Here is a 25,888-nt window from a genome sequence, read left to right as displayed (position 1 = left end):
ACCAATAAATCAGACTGCATCTGCATGAACAGAGTTCACTTAGAAGCTCGCCAGAAATGCTAAATGTGCTGATCAATGGCTAAACCGATAAGCAACAAAGATATTCTGAACCCAAGTTGCTATCATGGCTGAATTCCACTCTGCTCCACTGGCTAGGAACAAGAGTAAAGTGTCAAACCCAGAGAAACAGTCTCTACCTGGTCAACCACAGCACTAACTGCACACCACTGATCTGCTCAGATGTCACTTCAGATACAGGCTGCGTTTGAACAGATTCAGGGTTCTGTCCTCTCCTTCCTTTGGGAAGTTGAGACGGTTGAAAAGGCATTGAAGTTGAGCTCCATTGAAGTTGAGATGGTCGAGAAGGCATTCAGACAGTCATAAGTGAAAACACTATGTTTCTCTACAGGTGGTGACTTTCGATGCAGGGGGAGTAAGTGGCCACAGCAATCACATTGCTCTGTATGCGGCTGTGAGGTATGATTTTCTGGGTGATGGAGGTGGGGGAGGGTTTGTTCATTTGATTACGGCTCATGGTTTAAAGTCTAAAGCACTTTCCTACTTTTTATCTAGCCCAGGAAACTTACTGCTGGCTTATCATCAAGCCCTTTTTGGCCATGTTGCTGACTGCATCTTACCACGTCCTCTCTCTCAGAAATCTCTCTCAAATCCTAATGCAAATGCTCATCTCCTAAATAGCTGAATTGTTTTTTACACACTGAATACTGCAAATGGGGTAGCTGACTTTATTCGTCTCTTTTCTGTGGCCACAGGAAGCTTGAGGGTCAAACTTGCAACCCCTGTGGCACATGGACAAGACTTTAAGGAATGAGTGCTGTGACTCAGCGTGCCTCCGGCTTCACCATCTTCTTCTTCCCTTACTCTCACTTCCTTCATGTATTTTATACAATTCTCCGATCTTTCTTTGGAGAAGGAGGATATACATATATAATATGAAATGCGTTTGTTCTTCACAGTCACCCTATTCTACTGATATTTATTTACATTTTACCAATAAAAATAAAATGTGGCCAGCCACAGTGGCTCACGCCTGTAATCCCAGCACTTTGGGAAGCCAAGTCGGGACGATTACCTGAGGTCAGGAGTTCAAGACCAGCCTGACCAACCTGGAGAAGCCCCATCTCTGCTAAAAATTCAAAATTAGGCTGGGTGCAGTGGCTCACGCCTATAATCCCAGCACTTTGGGAGGCCGAGGTGGGTGGATCTTCTGAGGTCAGGAGTTTGAGACCAGCCTGACCAACATGGAGAAACCCCCGTCTCTACTAAAAATATAAAATTAGCCGGGCATGGGGGCAATGCATGTAATCGCAGCTACCCGGGAGGCTGAGGCAGGAGAATCCCTTGAACCCAGGAGACGGAGGTTGCAGTGAGCCGAGATTGCACCATTGCACTCCAGCCTGGGCAACAAGAGCAAAATTCCATCTCAAAAAAAAAATAATAATAAAATAAAAAATATAAGGCCGGGCGCGGTGGCTCACGCCTATAATCCCAGCACTTTGGGAGGCCGAGGCGGGTGGATCACAAGATCAAGAGATCGAGACCATCCTGGTCAACATGGTGAAACCCCGTCTCTACTAAAAATACAAAAATTAGCTGGGCATTGTGGTGCGCACCTGTAGTCCCAGCTACTCAGGAGACTGAGGCAGGAGAATTGCTTGAACCCAGAAGGCGGAGGTTGCAGTGAGCCGAGATTGTGCCATTGCACTCCACTCTGGGTAACAACAGCAAAACTCCATCTAAAAATAAATAAATAAATAAAATACAAAATAATTAAAAATAAAATGCAAACTCAAAGGTTTTGAATGATGTAGAGTCACACAAACATAGACGTGTTTCCTGTCCCCTAGCAAAGTGCTTCTCCCGAGCCCCTGATTAGTGATATGGCAGATCTGTCCCAGCTCCTGAGGAAGGTTTGGAACAACTTGAAGGGAAGGACTTATTTGATAACCTTCTAAACATGCTCAACACTCAGACTGAGGCAATGCAATACGTAAAGTTGGAAATGACCTCTCCAACCGTTAAGTCCAGCCACCTCATTTTATTGAGGCTGTGAAGTGGTTTGCCCAGCACTACAAGGTGAAACTATGGCAGAGGTAAAATTCAGGAATCCTGGTTCTCCATTCATTATTCTGTCAGATGCATGTGAAGACCAATCAAAACTGAAGAGCCTCCTTGTCTGTACATTTTACATCACTTGGTGGGAGATGCTAGAATTTTACCCACATCCTCTTTCTAGGCTGCTTTCCTGTTTCCTTGACTGTGGAATGAAGGGAGACTAGACTGCTCTCCCTGTAAAGACTATTCAGTTCCTGGTCCAGCCTGCAGCCACAGCTTTAGAGGAGACATGTTGCTAGTTGCATTAGGTCCCTTCAGATTCAGGAAAGAAACATCTCCTGGTTACGGTCTGAAATAAAAATGTTTTTTGACAATATATGGAAAAATGACACAGCCCCAGAGTGGTCTTTGCAACCACATGGTTACTCTGAGGCCTTGAGCTTCCAAGACTAGCATGGACAGCAAGCCCCACGGAGAACTGGAAAATGGTCCCACCTCATTCTGGATGCACGCTGAGCCTGGTGATTTCTCACCAAGAATTTACACTGCACCAGAAAGCAGATCAGGTCAGGTCTGTTGCAAAGAAACTAAGAACACCTCAACAGGCAGCGTGCTGGGGCACTTGAGGTTGATGAGTACCCGGTCCCATTCCTGGTCCAGTCACCACTAAAGTGAGGAAAGCAGAGAAGGTGTCATTCTGGGCACAGAACCCAAGGGAACAACTCTGTATAGATAGAACTGCCTGGGGCCATTTTCCTCAGGAGAGACTGGCATGCCACAGGCTCTCAGCACAAAGGTGGGCCACTGTGCTTCAAATAAAACAATTCATGGACATGACACCAATCTATTAAGACCTTTTTCTCCACAGTCATCTCCTGTCTGCTAAATTCATTAGACTCACCTTAGTCCTCAGCCATCTTGACCTTTCTGTGGCATTTGGCCCTGCCTGTCCCTCACGGCAATGCTGCTTTGGCTTATGTGGCACCAGCTTGGCCTCCCTACTTTAGCCTTTCTGGCTACTTCTCAGTCTCTTCCTGGCTTCCCTCCCACCAGTGGCCCCTTGGTCCCCCTGTCCGCAGGACTTGCTCCCCAGCCCTCCTCAGCACAGCTTCCTCTGTGGCCTGAAGAGCTGTATGCTCTATTTTCAGACAGGTGCCTCCAGTGCTCACTGCTTTCCCTGGATATCAGAATATCCACAGGGCTTTGCCCAGAGTACAGGACAAGCCACCTCATTCTCAGAATCCCAGAAGGCTTTTTCAGGTTTTTGTACCTCTCAGGCTCTGCCAGGCAGTCAGTTCCATGAGTTTGTCAATTCCCTCTCAACTTCTCTTCTTTAACCCCTGCTCCCAAGAGTCCTTGTTCATGTGAGTATGTGTGTCTGTGTGCTACCTTCCCAATCCTTCTCTGCCCCAGCTTTCTAAACAACGAAGTGGGGAAAAGATCTGGTGCTCACTGCAGTTAATAATCCCCTGCTCTTAAGACGGTGAGCACGGAATGCCCTTCACTGTCAGAAGGTAGGTATGGGGAGGTCAGAAAGCAGAAAGGAAGTATTAGGGAAGGGATATCAGTCAACATTGTAAAATATTCCCCACCATACTCACATTACAATTTCAAAAGAAAAACTATGACGAGTGCAGCAGTTACCTCCATTCTCTAATGGGCAAAGCTTGGACCATAGTACTTCACAAGCCACAGACCAGCCTCTGGATTGGCTGTCCTTGGCTAAAGTGCCCATCCTGGTTCCTTCACCTGTTGCCAGAGGTACGGGATCCTGGAAATCTATACAGTGATTCGTGCAAAAGAATCCACCTGAAACTCACATGGAGGGGACCATGGGTATGGCAGGCTTTCCTCTGAAGGTCCTTCCTGTTACCTACAAAGGAAATGATTCTTGCTCCTCTCACTCTTGTCCTTTCCCTCCTCCAGGGCCCTGTACTTAGAAGGAAAGTTACCTAAAGGTAAGGCTTGTCTCTTTTGCAAAAGGCCGCAATATACTGTCCCTCTGAGAAACTTATGGGAAGGAAATTTGCAAATCCACAGAGATCTGTCCTAGGCCGAGCAGAGGCAGGGGTGGAGAAGGCCATCACACCCTTCCTGACTCAGCGCAGGGTACTTGGCAGGTTGTATCTACCAGCAAGTGCCTGCCTGCAGGGCCACCTCTGGATGAGTGGGAGGCCAGGTTTGCCCCGTACCTGTCTAGCTTTTTCACACCTCTGGTATTCTTCCAGCCTGAAGTCAATCTCGTTCCCCAAACAATTAGCCAGGTCGTAAATGACTGCTATGCTTGATGGACCAATCTGCCTGAGTTAGGAACTCTTCCTAACCCACCTGACCATTTACTGCATGACCCCCATGCCTAGCCTCTTTGGGCCAGTTTCCAGTCTGTCATACGTCACAGGAGCAATACGAAGATTCAATGAATGAAAACGTAAATAGTTCAGGCCCTTTCTGTGTCGGATGACTGAAGGGAGCTTAGCAAGCCATGAAGTCTTTGGAATATGACTATAGTTTGTTTGATTCTTATATCAATCCTGTGAGACAGGCAGGTCTCACACTGTCAACACCATTTTACAGATTAGAAAACAGATTCAGAGTGGTTAAGGGACTTTGCCAAGTCTGTCCATTCTTCACTGATAGAGCTGGAACCAGGTCTCTAGCCTCCCAATACAGTAATTCCTTTCACTTTCACCTTTCCTTTGGCTTTGAGGTAGCCAAATCTCAACCTCTAGCAACCAACCTTTTTTGGTAGGGCACATGGCAGGGGTAGAGGGTAGCCAGCCAGGTCTTCTGTGGCCCTTTTACTCTTCTAGTTGCAAGAATGACAGGCAAAGAGCAGCTTTGGTGCCACAGAAACACCTGACAACACCGTGGCCACTGTCTTGCCCTGGCCTGAGCCACAGGGTAGAGGGAGGGCACTCGGTAAAGTCTGGCTGGAGGCCTAAGGCACTTCTCTCTGTCTCCTCCCCAACCAGGGTGCTCTGTGCTCACGCTTCAGTCTGTGAATATGCTGCGCAAGTACATCTCCCTTCTGGATCTGCCCTTGTCCCTGCTTCATACGCAGGATGTCCTCTTCGTGCTCAACAGCAAAGAAGTGGCACAGGCCAAGGTGAGGATTGTAAATTCCTGGACACCCCAACTCAGATCTCTGCCCCAGACCCTCTGTCTCCTCAAAACCCCACCTCTGCAGAAGCCCTAACCGAAGGCCTTCCACAGTGGTTCAGAATCTATCCCTGAGAGTCGGGGCTAGGACAGCTAGATCTTGGGAAGCATAGATTTTTCAATGACTTTAGTCTTTTTTCTAATTATAACAATAATATATGCTTTTTCTAAAAGTAAATAACACATGCTCATTGCAGAAAATCTTGAAAAACATAAAAGCATCAAAAAGAAAATAAACAATTACTTGCAGTCCCACCAATTGGAGGTAATCCTTATTAACATGTTGGGCTTTTTTATTTTTTTATTTTTTTATTTTATTTATTTATTTTTTTGAGATGGAGTTTTGCTCTTGTTGCCCAGGCTGAGGTGCAGTGGTGCAATCTCTGCTCACTGCAACCTCCACCTCCCAGTTTCAAGTGATTCTCCTGCCTCAGCCTTCTGAGTAGCTGGGATTACAAGTACCTGCCACTACACCCGGCTAATTTTTGGTATTTTTAGTACAGGTGGGGTTTCACCATGTTGGCCAGGCTGGTCTCGAACTCCTGACCTCAGGTGATCCACCCACCTTGGCCTTCCAAAGTGCAGGGATTACAGGTGTGAGCCACAGCATCCGGCCCTACTCATATGTATATATATAGTGTATGTGTATACACATTTCAAATGGGATTACACAGTGCCTATTTAAAACCTGCTTTGGCCTGGCATGGTGGCTCACGCCTATAATCCCAGAACTTTGGAAGGCTGAGGCAGGTGGACCACGAGGTCAGGAGTTCGAGACCAGCCTGGCCAATATGGTGAAACCCCGTCTCTACTAAAAATACAAAATTAGCTGGGTATGGTGGCACATGCCTGTAGTCCCAGCTACTCTGGAGCCTGAGGCAGAAGATCTCTGCCCTACAAGGCTTTCCTGCCTCGAAAGCTCTCATCTGCAAAGACCCTCCCAAGTCTTGTGAGCAGAGGTTGCATTCCTTCCCAGAGTTCTTGCACAAGCCCTCTTTACAAGACCCTCATGCAGACCCTATGTTGGGAAGAGATCATGGATCAAAGCAGTCTTTCCTGCGCTGCAACCACCATGCTGTGTTCCGGGGTTTTAAAGTGCTCTCAGATGGCCTTTACTATACGCTTCCTGGTTACTGCTTGATTTCTGTGTTTACAGGCCTTAAACAATTTTTATTTTACTGCACCATTGTTTGGAGTTTTCTTAACTCAATATTTGATCCATGGCACAAATCTTAGTGTATAAAAAGCAAAGCAAGCTTGTAATCATTTAACTAGAAGTAACATAGGTCTGCCCCTGGTCATCTTGGCCCACAAGACTCTGTCAAAAAAAAAAAAAAAAAAGGCCAGGTACAGTGGCTCACGCCTGTAGTTCCAGCACTTTGAGAGGCCAAAGCGGGTGAATCACGAGTGAAACCTTGTCTCTACTAAAAATACAAAGATTAGCCAGGCATGGTGCACACACCTGTAATCCCTGCTACTCAAGAGAGGAGGCTGAGTTGGGAGAATCACTTGAACTGAGGAGGTGGAGTTTGTGATGAGCTGAGATCGCACCACTGTACTCCAGCCTGGGCAACAGAGCAAGATTTTGTCTCAAAACAAAAAACAAAAAATCCTGCTTTAACAATATGTTATGGGCTGGGCACAGTGGTGCATGCCTGTAATCCCAGTACTTTTGGAGGCTGGGGTGGATGGATTGTTTGCTGGGCAACAGAGCAAAATCTCATCTCTACAAAAAAATTGGCCAGGCATGGTGGCACATGTCTGTGGTTCCAGCTACTCAGAAAGCTGAGGTAGGAGGATCACTTGAGCCCAGGAGCTCAAGGTTGCAATGAACCCTGATCGGGCCACTGTACTCCAGCCTGGGCAACACAGCCAGAACCTGGCCAAAAAAAAAAAAAAAATCAAACTGTTTATTATGAACATTTTCTCCTATTTAGTTCAGTATTCAAATAGCAATGGCTGCCTGTTACTCCATTGTATGTATGCACCATAAGATATATCACGAATCTCTTACTGTTGGACATTTGGATTTACCACTTTTTCACTGTTACACATTAAGTGATGCTCCCAGTTTGAGTTTAAGAAGAATTCAGACCTGCCAGGGGCCTCTGTAAAGAGCCCAGGGGCAGACTGCAAGAAGCCTACATGTGCCGTTGAGGAAGAGCTAGGCCAGGTCAGGTCATCCTCTCGAAAACACTTCACCATCCATGGAGCAAGTGACTGAGTGCCATCAGAGTCTGGGAGAAGGTGGGCTGAAGAGAATTGTTCCTCAGTTTGTCTCCAGGTGCAACCCCTGTAGTCTTAAGTTCTTCACAGAGAAAAGGGTAGCACAATGAGTGAAAGAACCAAGCTGGGGACTGTGGCTCATGCCTGTAGTAGTCTCAGCTGCCTGGGAGGTTGAGGTGGGAAGATGACTTGAGCCCAGGAGTTTGTATCTGGCCTGGGCAACACAGCTCTATTAAGGAAAGGAAAGAAAGGAAAAGGGCAACACAGCTCTATTAAGAAAAGGAAAGAAAAGAAAAGGAAAGAAGGAAGGGAGGGAGAAAGAGAGGAGAGAGAGAGAAAAGGAGAGAGTGAGAGAAAAAAGGAAGGAAGGGAGGGAGGGAAGGAAAGAAAAAGAAATAAGGGGAGAGGGAAAGAGGGAGAGAGAGAAAGAGAAAAGAAAAAGAAAGGAAGGAAGGAAGGAAAAAGGAAAAAATCTCCAAGAGAACCATTTTGTTAGAAACTCAGGATTATGATTTTGGTTTGGGGGGTTTTTTTGTTTAGCTTTATTTTCTAAATTTTCTTTGAAATGGAGTCTCCCTCTGTCACCCAGGCTGGAGTGCAGTGGCACAATATTGGCTCACTGCAACCTCTGCCTCCCAGGTTCAAGCAATTCTTATGTCTCAGCCTCCCCAGTAGCTGGGACTACAAGTGCACACCACCACCCCTGGCTAATTTTTGTATTTTTTTTTTTTTTTTTTTTGAGGAAGGGAGGGATGAAGGAAGGGAGGAAGGGGGAAGGGAGGAGGGAGGGAGAGAAGGGAAGGAAGGAATTCAAGCAATGAGAGAGACATTGCCGACCTGGATCTAGAGGTTTACAAGTTGATTTCTTTGTTTTTGAGTGAAGGAAAGAAGAAAAAAATGAGTAAAGGAGAGGAAGAAAGAGGAAGAGAAAGAGGGAGAGTGAGTGGAAATATTGCTTTATTCTTAAAAAAAATGGGTATTAATAATGGCCAATCAATGTTTCATTTAAACCTACGAGTACGTGTGATGTGGTATTGACTAGAATGTTTATTTTGTGTATTTGAAGTGGAGAGCTCTATAAATATTTATTAAGTTTACTTGTTCCGGATCTGAGTTAGAGTCCTTGATATCCTTATTAATTTTCTGTCTCATTGTGTCTAAGTCTCTATGTATCTGGGTGTTAGGATTGTTAGCTCTTGTTGTTGCATTGATCCTTTTACCACTATATCTTTGTTGCTTTAAAATCTATTTTATCTGATACGAGAATTGCAACTCCTGCTTTTTATTTATTTATTTATTTTTGCTCTCCATTTGGTTGGTAAATCTTTCTCCATCCCTTTGTTTTGAGTCTTTGTGTATCCTTGCCTGTGAAACAGGTCTGGATGTAACATGCCATTGGGTTTTGGCTGTGTCTTTTGATTGGGGGATTTAGTTGATTTAAATTTAGGGTTACTGCCATTTGATGTTAACTGGCTGTTTTATCCATTCGTTGGTGTAAATTCTTCTTTATGTTGGTGCTCTTTACTTTTTGGCATATTTTTAGAAGGACTGATACTGGTTGTTTCTTTCTGTGTGTAATGCTTCTTTCAGAAGCTCTTGTAAAGCAGGCCTGGTGGTAATAAAATCTCTGAGTTCTTGCTTGTTCATAAAAGATTTTATTTTTCCTTCAGTTGTGAAGCTTAGTTTGGCTGGATATGAAATTCTGGGCTGAAGATTCTGTTCTTTGAGGATGTTGAATATTGGCCCCCACTCTCTTCTGGCTTGTAGAGTTTCTGCTGAGAGATCTGCTGTAAGTCTGATTGGCTTGCCTTTGTGGGTAACCTGACCTTTCTCTCTGGCTGCCCTTAGTATTTTCTCCTTCGTTTCAACCCTGGTGAATCTAACGATTATGTGCCTTGGGGTTGCTCTTCTTGAGGAATATCTTTGTGGTGTTCTCTGTGTTACCTGGGGTTGAATATTGACCTGCTTTGCTAGTTTAGGAAAATTTTCCTGAATAATTTCCTGAAGGGTATTTTCCATCTTGGATTCATTCTCTCCGTCGCATTCAGGTACACCTATCAAACGTAGATTTGGTCTTTTCACCTAGTCCCACATTTCTTGGAGACTTTGCTCATTCCTTTTTATCCTTTTTTCTCTAATCTTTTCCTCGCATTTTATTTCATTAAGTTGGACTTTGACCTCTGATATCCCTTCTTCTGCTTGAACAATTCGAGTGTTTAAACCTGTGCAAACTTCTCGGAGTTCCTGTATTGTATTCTTCAGTTCTGTTATTTCACTCATACTCCTCTCTAAGTTGTCTATTCTCAATAGGATTTCATCAAACTGTTTTTCAAAGCTCCTGGTTTATTTACGTTGGGCTACAACATGTTCTTTTAACTCACCGAAGTTTGTTATTATCCATTCCCTGAAGCTATATTCTAGCATTGGGATGCGCTCGTTTCTCCATCAAGCCTTGTTCCATTGTTGATGTGGAACTGTGATCATCTTTAGAGGGAGAGGCGTTCTGACTTTGAGTATTCTCAGCTTTTTTACGCTGGTTTCTTCCCGTCATTGTAAGTTTATCCTCCTGTGGTCTTTGAATTTACCAACTTTCAGATTAGATCTCTTGAGTGGGCGTCCAGGTTGTTAGTTCCCAGGGCCAGAGCAGCAGCGTTAAAACTGATGGTGCTTTTCTGCCCAGGATTCTCTTGTCTGGCTTCCTTCTTGTGTCCATAGTGGGCGACTCTACCTTCCCGGGGCTCCAAACCTCGGTCAGAAGGGGAGCTGGTCCCGTTTACTCTGCGCCGAGCGCTGCTGCACCGAGGTGCCCTCACAGCCACTGCACCAGGCTCTGGTGTCGTGCTGGGGGCCCTTGTGGGTCCTTTGAACCTGTTTACTCTGCTCAGAGAGCTGCCCCGCCGAGGCGCAGGCAAAACCGCTGCGCTGGCCACAAAAGTCGCGCTGGCGACCCGTGTGATTCCTCCACTGGGGATCTTCTGCTCCGTGAGTGACCAGAATTTGTCTGAAAGTGTGGCATCGTCTAGTTCTCCGCGCCTTCATTGACAGCTGCAGTCCTGAGATGTTAGCGATCAGCCATCTTGGATCGGTCCCCCATCTTCTTTTTTTTAAGTCTAATTTTTGTATTTTTAATAGAGATGTGGTTTCACCATATTGGTCAGACTGGTCTCGAACTCCTGACCTCTGGAGATCTACCCACCTCAGCCTCCAAAAGTGCTGGAATTATAGGTATGAGCCATCATGCCCAGCACACCCCCCCACCTTTTTTTGGACATAGTTTCGCTCTTGTTGCCCAGGCTGGAGTGCAATGGTGCAATCTTAGCTCACTGCAACCTCTACCTCCCAGGTTCAAGTGATTCTCCAGCCTCAGCCTCCTGAGTAGCTGGGATTACAGGCATGTGACACCACACCTGGCTAGTTTTGTATTTTTATTAGAGATGGAGTTTCTCCCTGTTGGTCAGGCTAGGCTCTCGAGCTCCCAATCTCAGGTGATCCACCTGCCTTGGCCTCCCAAAGTGCTGGGATAACAGGCATAAGCCACAAGGCCTGGCCTATTTATTTATTTATTTATTTATTTTTGAGGCAGAGTCTTACTCTGTCACCCAGGCTGGAATGCAGCGGAGTGGTCTCAGCTCAGCACAACCTCCGCCTCCTAGGTTCAAGCGATTCTCCTGTCTCAGCCTCCTAAGTAGTTGGGACTACAGGCACCCGACCGAACTCAGCTAATTTTTGTATTTTTAGTAGATACTGGGTTTCGCCATGTTTCCCAGGCTGGTCTCGAACTTCTGACCTCAAGTGATCAACCTGCCTTCGCCTCCCAAAGTGCTGGGATTACAGGCATGAGCCACCGTACCTGGCCTGTTTCTTCTCTTTAACTTGAAAGTTTAGCTTTGTTTTCATTTTCAATCTTTAAAAAACAAATACTTTAATACTGTTAATTTTCCTTGAAGTGTTTCATTAACTACATATGACAAGTTCTTCTGTCATTTAATTATAAGTAATTTATAGTTTCCATTGTGAGTTTCGCCTTATCTTTGAGGGTATAGAGTTCACAAACGTGTGTGTCCATTGTCATTACTCATAGTTCTATATTTGTGAATGCACCTACTCACTAAAATTCATTTGCAACTCCAACGTCAGTGCTCAAAGTGCTTTTGTGGTCATTCGTGGACACTTGCAGAGCGGAGAAACATGTGAGTCACCGGATGCGCATATGCATGTTCCCAACTGTTTCAGCGCTCCTACTGCAGAAAAATACTTTTCCATGGTATATATAATGTCCCATTTTTCTCATTTTTGTGGGTTTTGTTGATTTTGCTGTTTAAAATAGCCTCTAAGAATGATGCTGAAGTGCTGTCTTGCATTCATAAGCACAAGAGGCTGTAATATGCCTTATTTTGATCAGCTTCATTCAAGCATGAGTTACAGTACAGTGCCATTGGCCATGAGTTCAGTGCTAATGAATCAACAATATATATTTCATTTGGAGTTTTTAAACAGAAATACATACAAAACAAGGTTATATATTGATCGGTTGATGAAAATATTGTGTCCAGAGGCTTGGAGGAACCCAACCCTGTATTTCCACTAGAAGCAATGGTTCCGTATTCACTAATTCAGCGTTCTCAGTGACTTTATAGAACGTAACTACCACAAATGAGAATGACATGGTTGTGTGTATGTATGTGGTCTCTTTGTCCTTGATTTATAATTTAATTGTTTTGTGGTCAGTGAATGGGTTTTGCAGCACTGATTTTTTTTTTGAGACGGAGTTTCGCTCTTGTTACCCAGGCTGGAGTGCAATGGCGCGATCTTGGCTCACCGCAACCTCCGCCTCCTGGGTTTAGGCAATTTTCCTGCCTCGGCCTCCTGAGTAGCTGGGATTACAGGCACGCGCCACCATGCCCAGCTAATTTTTTGTATTTTTAGTAAAGACAGGGTTTCACCATGTTGACCAGGATGGTCTCGATCTCTTGACCTCGTAATCCACCCGCCTCGGCCTCCCACAGTGTTGGGATTACAGGTGTGAGCCACCGCGCCTGGCCTTTTTTTTTTTTTTTGAGATGGAGTCTCTCCTGGCTGGAGTGCAGTGACGAGATCTCAGGTTACTGCAACTTGTGCCTCCTGGGTTCAAGCGATTCTCCTGCCTCAGCCTCCTGAGTAGCTGGGATTACAGACAGGCCAGCATCACCAAGCCTGGCTAATTTTTTTGTATTTTTAGCAGACAGGAGGTTTCACTATGTTGACCAGGCTGTTCTTGAACTCCTGACTGGTGATCTGCCTGCCTCAGCCTCCCAAAGTGATAAGATTACAGGGATGAACCACTGCGGCCTGGCCCAAAACTGTTGTATTTTGTTAGCAGATTACTCCTCTTATTATCTTTTCTTTCTTTTTTTGAGACAGTTTTGCTCTTGTTGCCCAGGCTGGAGTGTGATGGTGCAATCTCGGCTGACTGCAACCTCCACCTCCTCAGTTCAAGTGATTCTCTTGCCTCGGCTTCCTGAGTAGCTGGGTTACAGGTGTGTGCCACCATGCGGGGCTAATTTTGTATTTTTTTTTTTTTTTAGTAGAGCCAGGGTTTCACCATGTTGGTCAGGCTGGTCTCGAAGTCCTGACTTCAAGTGATCCACCTGCCTCGGGCTCCCAAAGTGTTGGGATTACAGGAGTGAGCCACCGCACCTGGCTGATTCCTCTTATTATCCTATAATGTCCCTCTTTAGTAATGGTTTTCACTTTATGTTCTATTATTTATTTATTTAGAAACAGAGTTTCACTGTGTTGCCAGGCTGAACTGCAATGATGCAATCTCGGCTCACAGCAATCTCTGCCTCTTGGGTTCAAGCGATTCTCTTGCCTCAGCCTCCCGAGTAACTGGGATGTTAGGTACAAGCCACCACACCCAGCTAATTTTTGTACTTTTAGTAGAGACAGTCTCACTATGTTGGCCGGGATGGTCTCGATCTCCTGACCTTGTGATCTGCCTTGACCTCCAAAAGTGCTGGGATTACAGGCATGAGCCACCACAGCCGGCCATGTGTTCTATTTTAATATTGATGTTGCTATACCAGTTTGCTTTTTACTTTTTTTTAAATTGAGACAGGGTCTTGCTCTGTCACCCAAGCTGGAATGCAGTGGCATGAACACAACTCACTGCATCCTCAACCTCCTGGGCTCAAGCAATTCTCTCCCCTCAGCTCCCCAAGTAGCTGGGACTACAGGCACATGCCACTGCACCAGACTAATTTATTTGTATTTTTTGTAGAGATGGGATTTCACTGTGTCACCCAGGGTGGTCTCAAACTCTTGAGCTCAAAAGATCCACTCACCTCGGCCTTCCAAAGTGCTGGGATTATAGGAATGAGCCACCACTCCAGGCCCATATACTAGCTTTCTTGCTTTCTTTTTTTTTCTTTTCTTTTCTTTTTGAAACAGAGTCTCATTCTGTTACCAGGCTGGAATACAGTGGTGTGATCTTGGCTGACTGGAACCTCCGCCTCCTGGGTTCAAGTGATTCTCCTGCCTCAGCCTCCCGAGTAGCTGGGATTACAGGTGTGTGCCACCACATCCAGCTAATTTTTGTATTTTTAGTAGAGACAGGGTTTCACCATGTTTGCCAGGCTGGTCTCAAACTCCTGAAAAAAATTTTTTTTTGTAGAGATAGAGTCTTGCTGTATTGCCAAGGCTGGTCTTGAACTCCTGGCCTCAAGCAATCCTCCCACCTCGGCCTCCCAAAGTGCTGGGATTACAGGTGTGAGCCACCGAGCCTGGCCTCTGTATACTAGCTTTCTTTAGGTTAGTATCTGCATGGTTTATCTTTTTCTTTAATCCTTTTATTTTCAGCCTTTTGTTGTGATTTTTAGTTGTATCTTCTGTAAGTGGCATGTAGTTGGATTTTTATAAGTCCTGCTACGAAATATAATGGCTATATTTGGTCCATTTTTATTTGTAATTACTGCTATATTTGGATAATTCTACTCTCTAATTTTATGTTTTCTGTTGAACACTCCCCTCCCCCGATTCTTTACCTGCCTTCTGTTGCTCAAATTTTCAGTCTTGCTCCCTTGTTTCTTTCCCTGTGTTTGTGGTGACCCCTATATTTTTAAAAATATAATTTAGGCAGGGCATGATGGCTCATGCCTGTAGTCCCAGCACTTTGGGAGGCCAAGGTGGGTAAATCATGAGGTCAGGAGTTTGAGACCAGCCTGACCAACATGGTGAAACCCTGTCTCTACTAAAAATATAAAAGCTAGCCAGGCATGGTGGCATGCACCTGTAATCCCAGCTACTCAGGAGGCTGAGGCGGAAGAATTGCTTGAACCCAGGAGGCAGAGGTTGCAGTGAGCTGAGACTGTACCACTTCACTCTATCCTGGGCAACAGAGCAAGACTCCGTCTCAAAAAAAAAAAAAAAAAAAAAAAAAAAAAAAAAATATATATATATATATATATATATATTTACACACACACACATATAAAATATATAAATATTTTTATATATTTGCATATATAACATATATGTACATATATATATATATATATAATTAACAAATATTTTTACAGATAGGCTCTCATTCTGTCTCTTGCCCAGGCTGGTGTGCAGAGAGGTGATCATAACCCACAGCAGTCTTGAACTCCTGGACTCAAGAAATCTTCTGACCTCAGTGTCCCAAGTAGCCACTGCACCTGGCCAAATTTACTGAATTATATAAGTAATTATTATTGTATAATTATAGTAATAATTGTATTATTATAGTAATAATTGTACAATAATTATATTATTATAGTAATAATTGTACTATAATTGTATAATTATAGTAATAATTTTACAATTATTAAGATATTTAAAAATTAAAAAATAAAGGCTGGGCACAGTGGCTCACGCCTGTAATCCCAGCACTTTGGGAGGCTGAGGCGGGTGGATGACCTGAGGTCAGGAGTTTGAGACCAGCCTGACCAACATGGCCAAACCCCGTTTCTACTAAAACTACAAAAATTAGCTGGGCATGGTGGCATATCCCTGCAATCCCAGCTATTTGGGAGACTGAGGCAAGAGAATCACTTGAACCCGGGAGGCAGAGGTTGCAGTGAGACAAGTTTGCATCATTGCACTCCAACCTGGGCTCAAGTGAAACTTTGTCTCAAAAAAAAAAGAAAATTAGAAAAAAAAAAAGAAAATATTAGGCTAGGAGTTATGGTGGCTCATGCCTCTAATCCTTGCACTTTGGGAGGCCAAGGCAGGAGGATCGCTTGAGGCTAGGCGTTCAAGACCAGCCTGGGCAATATAGCAAGACTAGCTCTACAAAAAAATAAAAAAATAAAAAATTAGCCAGGTGTGGAAATGCCTACCTGTAGTCCCAGCTACTTGGGAGGCTGAGGTAGGAGTATCATTTTAGCCCAGGAACTGGAGACTGCAGTGAGACATGATTATGCCACTGCACTCCAGCCTGGGCAACAGAGTGAGACCCTGTCTCTAGGAAAAAAAACCATATATATAATTTATACAAATATATATTATATATATAAATAAATTTATATGTACTCTGACCCGATAATTTTTATTTTCATAATTTTTTTAAATTCTACTCTTTCTGTATATTTCTATAATTTTATGCTAAGGAAATGAGCAATGATATGTTCAGAAATATATGTGCAAGGATGTTTATTAGAATAATTTAGAATAGCCAAAATAGGAACTAATATTCACCAGGTGAATGAGACAGTACTATATAATGAGTAAAATCACAGTTTTGAAGGCTATATAGTGAAAATGCTACAAAAGAGAGGAAAAGGCAGGAATACAAAATTGCACATACAATTTTGGACACATATAAATAAAATTTTGGAGACACTAAATAAATTATTTCTATACATATCCATCTTACTGAATGAATGCTGAAAGTCACTGAAATATTAGGGCATCTCAGTATATGGCCATGGAGGCAATATGATATAGGAAATCCTTAAGAAATTTTTTGAGATGGAGTCTCGCTCCGTCACCCAGGCTGGAGTGCAGTGGCATGATCTCAGCTCACAGCAACCTCAGCTTCTCCCGTTCAAGTAATTCTCCTGTCTCAGCTTCCTAAGTAGCTGGGATTACAGGCGTGCACCACCATGCCCAGCTAATCTTTTGTATTTTTTTATTAGAGGTGGGGTTTCACCATGGTGGGCTGTTCTGGAACTCCTGACCTCATGATCTGCCTGCCTTGGCCTCCCAAAGTGCTGGGATTACAGGCATGAGCCACTGTGCTCAGCAGGGAAATCCTTGTAACTGGGTTACAAGTAAATAAATCAAGTGTGATTTTTGGACTACAAAGTTCTCTCTCAATATTTTTCTAAATATTTTATCTTTATTACAGTCTTCACATTTTTCATTCCATTCTGAGAGTTTATACATCCATTTTGTTTGATGGTAAATTTTCTTCAAAAATTGTAGTTGGGAGGTCGAGGCAGGAGGATCACGAGGTCAAGAGATCAAGACCATCCTGCCCAACATGGTGAAACCCTGTTTCTACTAAAAATACAAAATTTAGCCAGGTGTGGTGCCAGACACCTGTAATCCCAGCTACTTGGAGGCTTAGGTGGGAGAATATCTTGAACCCGGGAGGCGGAGTTTGCAGTAAGCCAAAATCACGTCATTGTACTCCAGCCTAGGCAACAGAGCGAGACTCCATCTCAAAAAAAAAAAAAATGTAGTTGGGCCGGGCTCCGTGGCTCACGCCTGTAATCCCAGCACTTTAGGAGGCTGAGGTGGGTGTATCACTTGAGGACAGGAGTTCAAGACCAGCCTGGTCAACATGGTTTCTACTAAAAGTACAAAAATTAGCTGGGCCTGGTGGTGGGTGCCTGTAATCCCAGTTGCTCTGGAGGCTGAGGCAGAAAAATTGCTTGAATCCAGGAGTCAGAGGTTGCGGTGAGCCGAGATCGCACCACTGCACTACAGCCTGGGCAACAGAGACTCCGTCTCAGAAAAAAAAAATTGTAGTTGAATTTCCTGTTGAAACAATGCTGTGCAATATTCTATGGTGATTGTTCTCCCTTACTTCCCTTTACCAGTTAAAGCTTGGTTATCAAAGGTGTGTTTACACACCTTTTTATTTTTTTTTAGAGACGGGGTCTCACTATGTTGCTCAGGCTGGAATGCAGTGGCTATTCACAGATGCAATTCCACTACAGATCAGCACAGGAGTTTTGACTTGCTTCATTTCCGACCTGGGCGGGTTCACCCCTCCTTAGGCAACCTGGTGGTCCCCCCCGCCCTCCGCTCTGGTGAGGTCACCATATTGATGCTGAACTTAGTGTGGACACCTGATCGGCATAGCGCGCTACAGCCCAGAACTCCTGGGCTGAAGTAATCCTCCCACCTCAGCCTCCCGAGTAGCTGGTACTATAGGCATGCGGCACTGTGCCCCACAATTTTTTATTTTTTTTTAGAGATGGGGTTTCACCATGTTGGCCAGGCTGGTCTTGAACTCCTGATCTCAGGTAATCCACCTGCCTCAGCCTCCATAAGTGCTAGGATTACAGGCGTGAGCCACCGTGCCTGGCATAAAAGGGGTTCTTTACATAAAAGTTTGTGAAGATAATAGCTTAGAGAGGCAAGTTAACTATGGTACTTAGAAATAAAGAGGCACATCCTTTTATGGATATCTAGTGAAGCCAGTTGCTATAATCTATTCTGTTTAAAAACCAAACTATACTAGGTCTGAATAACAAAATAATGGACATTTCCCCTAGAAGGTGGGAAGAACAACTTATACCTATGTGCCATTCCTTTTTTTTCTTCTTCTGATAGTGATTGTATCTCCCCAAATGACCTAACTCAGAGGAATTTGAAAATAGTGTACTGGCTTGCTTCCCATAAAACATCCCTGTTTGTGTTGTATATTTGAGATAGTAGCAACATGATTAAGAATGTGGACTCGGCGGCCGGGCGTGGTGGCTCACGCCTGTAATCCCAGCACTTTGGGAGGCTGAGGCGGGTGGATCACGAGGTCAAGAGATTGAGACCATCCTGGTCAACATGGTGAAACCCTGTCTCTACTAAAAACACAAAAAAATTAGCTGGGCATGGTGGCACGTGCCTGTAATCCCAGCTACTCAGGAGGCTGAGGCAGGAGAATTGCCTGAACCCAGGAGGCGGAGGTTGCGGCCAAGATTGCGCCATTGCACTCCAGCCTGGGTAACAAGAGCGAAACTCCGTCTCAAAAATAAAAGCAAAGAAAAAAAGAGTATGGACTCGGCCGGGTGCGGTGGCTTACGCCTGTAATCCTAGCACTTTGGGAGGCCAAGGTGGGTGGATCACCTGAGGTCAGGAGTTCAAGACCAGCCTGGCCATCATGGTGAAACTCCATCTTAAAAAATAATAATGATAAAGAAAGAAAGAAAGAAAGAAAAAGAATGTGGACCCTAGAGTCAATCAGATGGCTCTGCGTTAAAATCTCAGCCAGCTCTACTACCTACTAGCTATTTGAGATTGATAAGTTCCCTCATCTATTTATTTATTTTTCTTTCTTTCTTTTTTTTTTTTTTTTTGTCTAGCATCTCACTTAGCACTCATCTATTTATTTTTTAAAAAGCAGTAATAGTACTTAACTCACAGGGTTAACATTGAGATGATGCATATAGACTGTTCTGCCAGTTTTCTGGTATCCCATGGTGAGTGCTGTTAAGTACCATGAGCATTGTCTGTTATAATCACAGAGAGTAAGCAAGAGATGGGAAAACCGGGGCAGTGACATGAGGCCGATTCAGAGAGGTTTGTGGGTTACAGGAAGAAGACAGATAAGGCTATAGCATGAAACATTAGTGTGAGGAAGGATTTTAGGTGAGGAGGCCAGATCTGATAGTAATGAAACAGCTCCAGTGCAAGTGTTTTATAACTGGTTCTCTTTGATTCTTCTAGAGAGCCATGTCCTGCCACCGCAGCCAGCTCCTCTGGTTCCGCCGCCTCTACATTTTCTTCTCTCGGTACATGAGAATCAACTCACTGAGCTTCCTCTGAAGCCTTGAAGGGTTTTCAGATCCAAGGAACAAAGGGGAAAATAGACAAAGAAGTGCGGGGGACCTGGCCTGGTGCTGGCTTATTTGCCTGAGCTAAAGGAGATCCCTGCTAAAGCAGCCTCTGCAAAAGGGAGCCCATGTAGGCCAGGGGCTGTCCAAACTCCAGCTTCTTCCCCTGGGAAAAAACCCAAAGAACCAAAAACAAACCAACCCAAGGATAATAATAGCTACCCTGCTAGCTTCTCAAGTTCTCATGAGAAACAATTTACATAATGACACAGTACATGTGGAACACCTAGCCCAGTGCCTGGGCAGGTCCCTATTATCATAAATGACTGTAAACGTGCTGTAAAAGCAGTCCACAGATGTGACTTTTTATTGTTTCCAAAGTGGGTTCACCAAAAACACATAAACACAATGCAACAGTGTGTGTTGAGCTAGGTCAATCATAATTTCTTTGATTTTTCTTTTATCAGAATGGGGGTCTAAGAAAAACTTGCCCTATTTAACAGGACAGCTGTCGATTGAAGCATCCAAGTACAGATCACTGGGATGGGAACTGTTTATACAGAGACGATTACAAGGGCTCTGCCTCAAAGAGCTTACATTCAAATATGTCAGCTCTCAGTCTTTTTGGAGAAGTAGGAAGTAGGAAGAGAAATCTGGGACTTAACACAAAACATTCAAGAACCTGATGTCTTAAAATTGTCCTACAAACAAAAGCTCTCTGAAAGATCTGGCTTGGAAACTACTCTGAGAATCCAACTAATGGTCCAGGGAAGTGGCCTGAGGCCGGGAAGCTCAGTGATGAAGAGCACAGGCTGATAGCCCTGCCATTGAAGCCAGAATGACCAGCCGTGCAATCAAAGGCAAGGTGCTGAACCTTTCTCGGCCTCAATTCTCTCATCTGCAAATGGGAGATAAGGATCCCAACCCTGAACAAGATAATACATGAAGGTGCATATCAAAGAGTCTTGCACGCTCTGCCAGGTAGGTATTCCCTCCACCTGCCACAGGAAACCCTGAATTGCTTTCTCCACAGCTGCAGGTTAGAGACCTGCTTGTTCAGACGCTCCACCTCAACTTGCCCCTTTGCTTAGTGTCACCATTATCTTGAATGCCTCCTAGGGGCCACATGAGACTCATAGAGCTATTAAGCCCTGAAGTTGGAATCAAAAATACAAATCTGGTTATGTGATTTGTCTGCTTAAACTTTGTCAATAGCTCCTAATAGCCTTCCTGTGAAAGTGTGACCAGAAGCAGTAAACACTGGCTAGAGTGTGGTAGGACAGGCTGACCTCTGCCCTGTTACTAGGAAGACAGACACTGACCTAGTCTTTCTGAACAAAAACTCTGCTAAGAGCTTTTAAAATATGCATATTGTATGACTTAAGGCATACTTAGAAAATCAGAATTATGTACACACTGGCTGGGTACAGTGGCTCACACTTGTAATCTCAGCACTTTGGGAGGCCGAGGTAGGTGGATGACTTGAGGCCACGAGTTTGAGACCAGCCTGGCCAATGTGGCAAAACCCTGTGTCTATTAAAAATAAAAAAATTAGCCGAGTATGGTGGCACAGGCCTGTGGTCCCACTTACTCGGAAGGCCGACTTGCAAAAATAGAAGGTAGAGGCTGCAGTGAGCTGAGAACGCACCACTGCACTCCAGCCTGGGCGACAGAGCAAAACTGTGTGTGTGTGTGTGTGTGTGTGTGTGTGTGTGTGTGTGTGTGTGTGTATTTTAATCTTAGGGGTTAGAAAGATGAACAAAATTATCAATATTTGCTTCTGGATGGTGAGACTTAAAACTTATTTCTTGCCTCTTTTGTTTTACTGTACATTCCAATTTGAAAGAATTAAGTAAAAGTAGGCCAGGGGCAGTAGTTCACACCTGTAATCCCAGCACCTTGAGAGGTTGAGGTGGGTGAATCACCTGAGGTCTGGAGTTCAAGACCAGCCTGGTCAACATGGTGAAACCCCAGCTCTACTAAAAATACAAAAATTAGCTGGGAATGGTGGCGTGTGTCTGTAATCCCAGCAACTCGGGAGGCTGAGGCAGGAGAATTGCTCGAACCTGGGAGGTGGAGGTTGCAGTGAGCTGAGAGCACACCACTGCACTCCAGCCCAGGCAACAGAGAGAGACTCTGTCTCAAAAAATGAATAGATTAATTAATTAAATAAATAAAACATAACAAATAAAAAAAAAGAGGGTGGCTGCATCTGAGGCTGTAGGTTCTACTCTGGATTCTGGGAATAAGACAGACTGGAACTGGGCTCTCCTTAGTACCAGCAGAGAGCCAAGGAAGAGCAGTGCAGGAGGGAAGGAAGCCCCTGGAGGCCGGTTAGCGCAGCCAGTAGCAGTGCCTTGGTGAGAAAAGTACCCTCCAGATGCAGCCCTGTGGACACTTGTCCTGACAAGAAAAGAGAGTCCTTGTGCAAATTATCAAAAGTCTTTCCTGCAGGCAAACACACTCCCTCCCCAGGCCACAAACAGCCTTATAAGAGGAGCAGAGACTTAAGCATCCACTTAGCAAGATGCCTTTGTTTGGTTAACAATCTTCCAAACTAGGCAGCAGCAGCCTCAAAGCCTGGAGCAAAAATCATAATTTCATGGTTCCTTGAAGGAACACCTGTGTCAAAGAGACCTGCAAACAATTCCCCACCCACCCCATCCTCCACAAGGGCTGATGGTTTGCCAGTTCTCACGTCGGCCCAGAGAGCAGAAACTGCTGTCTCCAACCACTCCCCTCTTGGCCACTACTCAGCAGCCCTGACTCATTAAGGAAACATAAAAACCCAGGGCAACCAGACACAATACGAAAAGGGAACCCTCACCTGAGGAGGCGCAGAGGGAGAGGAATCCCATTCCCTGGAAAAGGCACATCTCACTGAAGTAGCAATTAAATGGAAGAGACTTTATCAGAAACAGTAGTGAAAGCCCAGGTACTGGCCCAGAAAAAAAAGCATGCTTCTCCATGGTGACCAAATTAATAATGCAGCATATCAAGTAGAAGATATATCACAGAACAAAGAGGTAAAAAAGCTGAGAAATGGAAATAAGGGTGGGAAAGAGAGTTGAGAACACATTAAGGAGAGCCAACATGAATAATGGAAGTCCCAGACGTAGCAGAAGCAGGAGGGTAATAAAGGAGAACTTCCGTAATCTGAAGGAGACTGAGTACACCAAAAGAGCCCGCCAAATCCTAAGCGGCATTGATTTTTAAAACAGATGCACAAATATGCTGTGAAATTTCTAAATTCCAAGTGAGAAGGGGGAGATTAAGGTATTCAAAAGGTCTTCTCTGGGGGCCAGACCTTGTGGCTCATGAGTGTAATCCCAGCACTTTGGGAGGCCTAGGTGGGCAGATCACTTGAAGTTAGGAGTTTGAGACCAGCCTGGCCAATATCGAGAACTCCGTCTCTACTAAAAATACAAAAGTAAGCCAGGCGTGGTGGTGCATGCCTGTAATCCCAGCTACTTGGGAGGCTGAGGCAGGAGAATCACTTAAACCCAGGAGGCGGAGGTTGCAGTGAGCTGAGATGGCGCCATTGCACTCCAGCCTGGACTACAGAGTGAGACTCCGTCTCAAAACAAAAACAAACAAACAAAAAGGCCTCCTCTGGGGCCAAGGGGAAGCTGGGCTGGGGGCAAAGCCTCAGGGTGACAAATAGACAAGTGATGGGCTGCAGTCGGGATTGTGAGGAACTGAAGGTAAACACTTCCAGGACTGAAAAGTGTGGGATTGCAATTAACAAAGAGGAAAAAAGGAAATAAAGAGAAACTTAAAAGGCTGCAAAAGTAAGAAAAAAGGAAAAGAGTATAATAAGTAATAAATATAATAGAAGTAAGCCAGGCGCAGTGGCTCACGCCTGTAATCCCAGCACTTTGGGAGGCTGAGGCGGGTGGATCACGAGGTCAAGAGATCGAGACCATCCTGGTCAACATGGTGAAATCCCGTCCTACTAAAAATACAAAAAATTAGCTGGGCATGGTGGTGCGTGCCTGTAATCCCCGCTACTCGGCAGGCTGGGGCAGGAAAATTGCCTGAACCCAGGAGGCGGAGGTTGTGGTGAGCCGAGATCACGCCATTGCACTTCAGCCTGGGTAACGAGCAAAACTCCATCTCAAAAAAAAGAAAAAAAAATAGAAGTAATACAAAAAGAATAAAATCAGAGTTACTTAAAAAATATAAATAGGCTGAATTTCCCTACCAAAACAGACTGTGAAATCAATGTGTTAGAAAACAAAATCTATCTACATCTAAAAGTAACAAAGGCTAAAAATAAAAGGATGAACCGTATACCTATAGCAGGAGAACAAAAAGAGAGAAAGAGCAACACCAGAAATCCAGGCCAGGCCCAATATGACACTAAGAAGCATTAAACTGGACGAAGATGGGCATTTTAACAGGTTCACTCCATGAGATGATAGGCACCAAGCATTACAGTAGCCAGATACATAAAACCTTCCAGAAATACAAGACCTTTATTTAAAAACAAAAACAAACAAAACAACATGAAATTCTTCCAGAATTTTGAAAAATTGAGTTAGCAAAAAATAATAACATAGAACATTTGAATAAAGCAAACATTCACTTATGTTTTAGAACATTTACAAAAGTCAACTGTTTCTTGGCCACTGATATCCATTTATTTATTTATTTATTTATTATTTATTTGAGACAGGGTCTTGCTCTGTCACCCAGGCTTGGAATGCAATGGTGTGATCACAGCTCACTGCAGCCTCAAATTCCTGGGCTTGAGGAACTCTCTGCCTCAGTCTCCCAAGTAGTTGGGACTATTGGCATGTGCCACCACCCCTGGCGTTTTGTTTTTTCTGTTTCAGATGGAGTCTCACTCTGTTGCCCAGGCTCGATAGAGTACAGTGGTGCAATCTTCACTCACTGGTTGCCTCCTGGGTTCAAGCGATTCTCCTGCCTCAGCCTCCCGAGTAGCTGTAATTACAGATGTGTGCCACCATGCCCAGCTTATTTTTGTATTTTTAGTAGAGACAAGATTTCACCATGTGGGCCAGGCTGGTCTCGAACTCCTGATCTCAGGTGATCTGCCCACCTCGGCATCCCAAAGTACTGGGATTACAGACATGAGCCACCACGTTTGTTTGTTTGCTTGTTTTAATGAGACAGGGTCTTCTGTGTTGACCACTTTGGCCTCCCAAAATGCTGGATTACAGGCATAAGCCACTGCACCCAGCAGAGAATTCCCTAATAAATTCCTTAATGTGGAGATTTAACAGCCTACAATTTTTTTTTTTTTTTTTTTTGAGTCTCACTCTTGTTGCCCAGGCTGGAGTGCAATGGCACAGTGTTGGCTCATCGCAACCTCTGGCTCTTGGGTTCAAGCAATTCTCCTGCCTCGGCCTCCCAAGTAGCTGGGATTACAGGCATCTGCCACCATGCCTGGCTAATTTTGTATTTTTAGTAGAGATGGGGTTTCTCCATGTTGTTCAGGCTGGTCTCAAACTCCTGACCTCAGGTGATCCACACGCCTTAGCCTTCCAAAGTGCTGGGATTATAGGCGTGAGCCACCATGACCGGCTGCCACTTTCTTTGATCATAATTAAATAACATGCATGTAAATAATAAAATTACTAAAGAGGGGGATCAACGACATTACTCAGAAATCAAGAGGCCCCTTCCTAAATAACCCCTAGATGAAAGAGGAAATTAAATTTGATATTGCAAATTATCTAGAAAGTAATAAAAATTACACTTCGTGTGGGTGTAATGTAGGTAATTTGTAGTTTTAAATGCTTAAATTTTTAAAAGATTGAAAATGAGTGAACTACATGATTCAATTTGAGAAAAAAAATAGAAACCAATAGCAAGAGGGACTTAACAGAGATAAAGGATTAGATTAAATAAGTGAAACCAAAGAAATAGTGGAAAGGATAACTTTTCTTTGAAAAATGAAATAAGCCAATACACAGCAAATCTAATTCAGGGAAAGAAAAAACAGAAGTGCAGTTATTGGGAACATATGGATATAAGATCACAAAAGTGAAAAAGGATGAAAAAAATTAAAAAATTTTATGGCTTGAGGTCAGGAGTTCAAGACCAGCCTTGGCAATGTAGTGAACTAAAAATACAAAAATTAGCCAGGGAGATGGAGGTGGGAAAATGGCTTGAGCATGGGAGGCAGAGGTTGCATTTTGCCACTGCACTCCAGCCTAGGCGACAGAACCAGACCCTGTCTCAAAAAAATAATAAAAAATAAGTATTGGTGAGGATGTGAAAAAATTGGAATCCTCATATATTGTTGGTGGGAAAGGAAATGATGCAGCTGCTGTGGAAAACCCTTTGATGATTCCTTAGTAATTTTAACAAGGATTTACTATATGACCCAGCAGTTCCACTCCTAGGTACAGATCCCACAGAACAGAAAACATTCAGACAAAACCTTGTAAATG

At 44.1% G+C, this 25,888-nt stretch overlaps 1 protein-coding gene across 1 annotated transcript in view; it reads left to right on the top strand.

Annotated features, from left to right (window-relative positions):
• PIGL (phosphatidylinositol glycan anchor biosynthesis class L) overlaps positions 1-25,888 on the top strand; it is a 118,192-nt gene that overhangs the window by 83,498 nt on the left and 8,806 nt on the right. The window contains exons 4-7 of the mRNA XM_078373251.1: positions 410-477; positions 4,003-4,034; positions 5,049-5,182; positions 19,360-20,447. Of these exons, the coding sequence (XP_078229377.1) occupies positions 410-477; positions 4,003-4,034; positions 5,049-5,182; positions 19,360-19,458 (333 nt within the window). The 3' untranslated portion in view covers positions 19,459-20,447. The remainder of the gene's footprint in view (positions 1-409; positions 478-4,002; positions 4,035-5,048; positions 5,183-19,359; positions 20,448-25,888) is intronic.

The sequence above is a fragment of the Callithrix jacchus genome, chromosome 5 (assembly GCF_049354715.1).
Source record: "Callithrix jacchus isolate 240 chromosome 5, calJac240_pri, whole genome shotgun sequence".
Lineage (NCBI taxonomy): Eukaryota > Metazoa > Chordata > Mammalia > Primates > Cebidae > Callithrix > Callithrix jacchus.
This window is presented reverse-complemented; position numbering and strand designations above follow the sequence as displayed.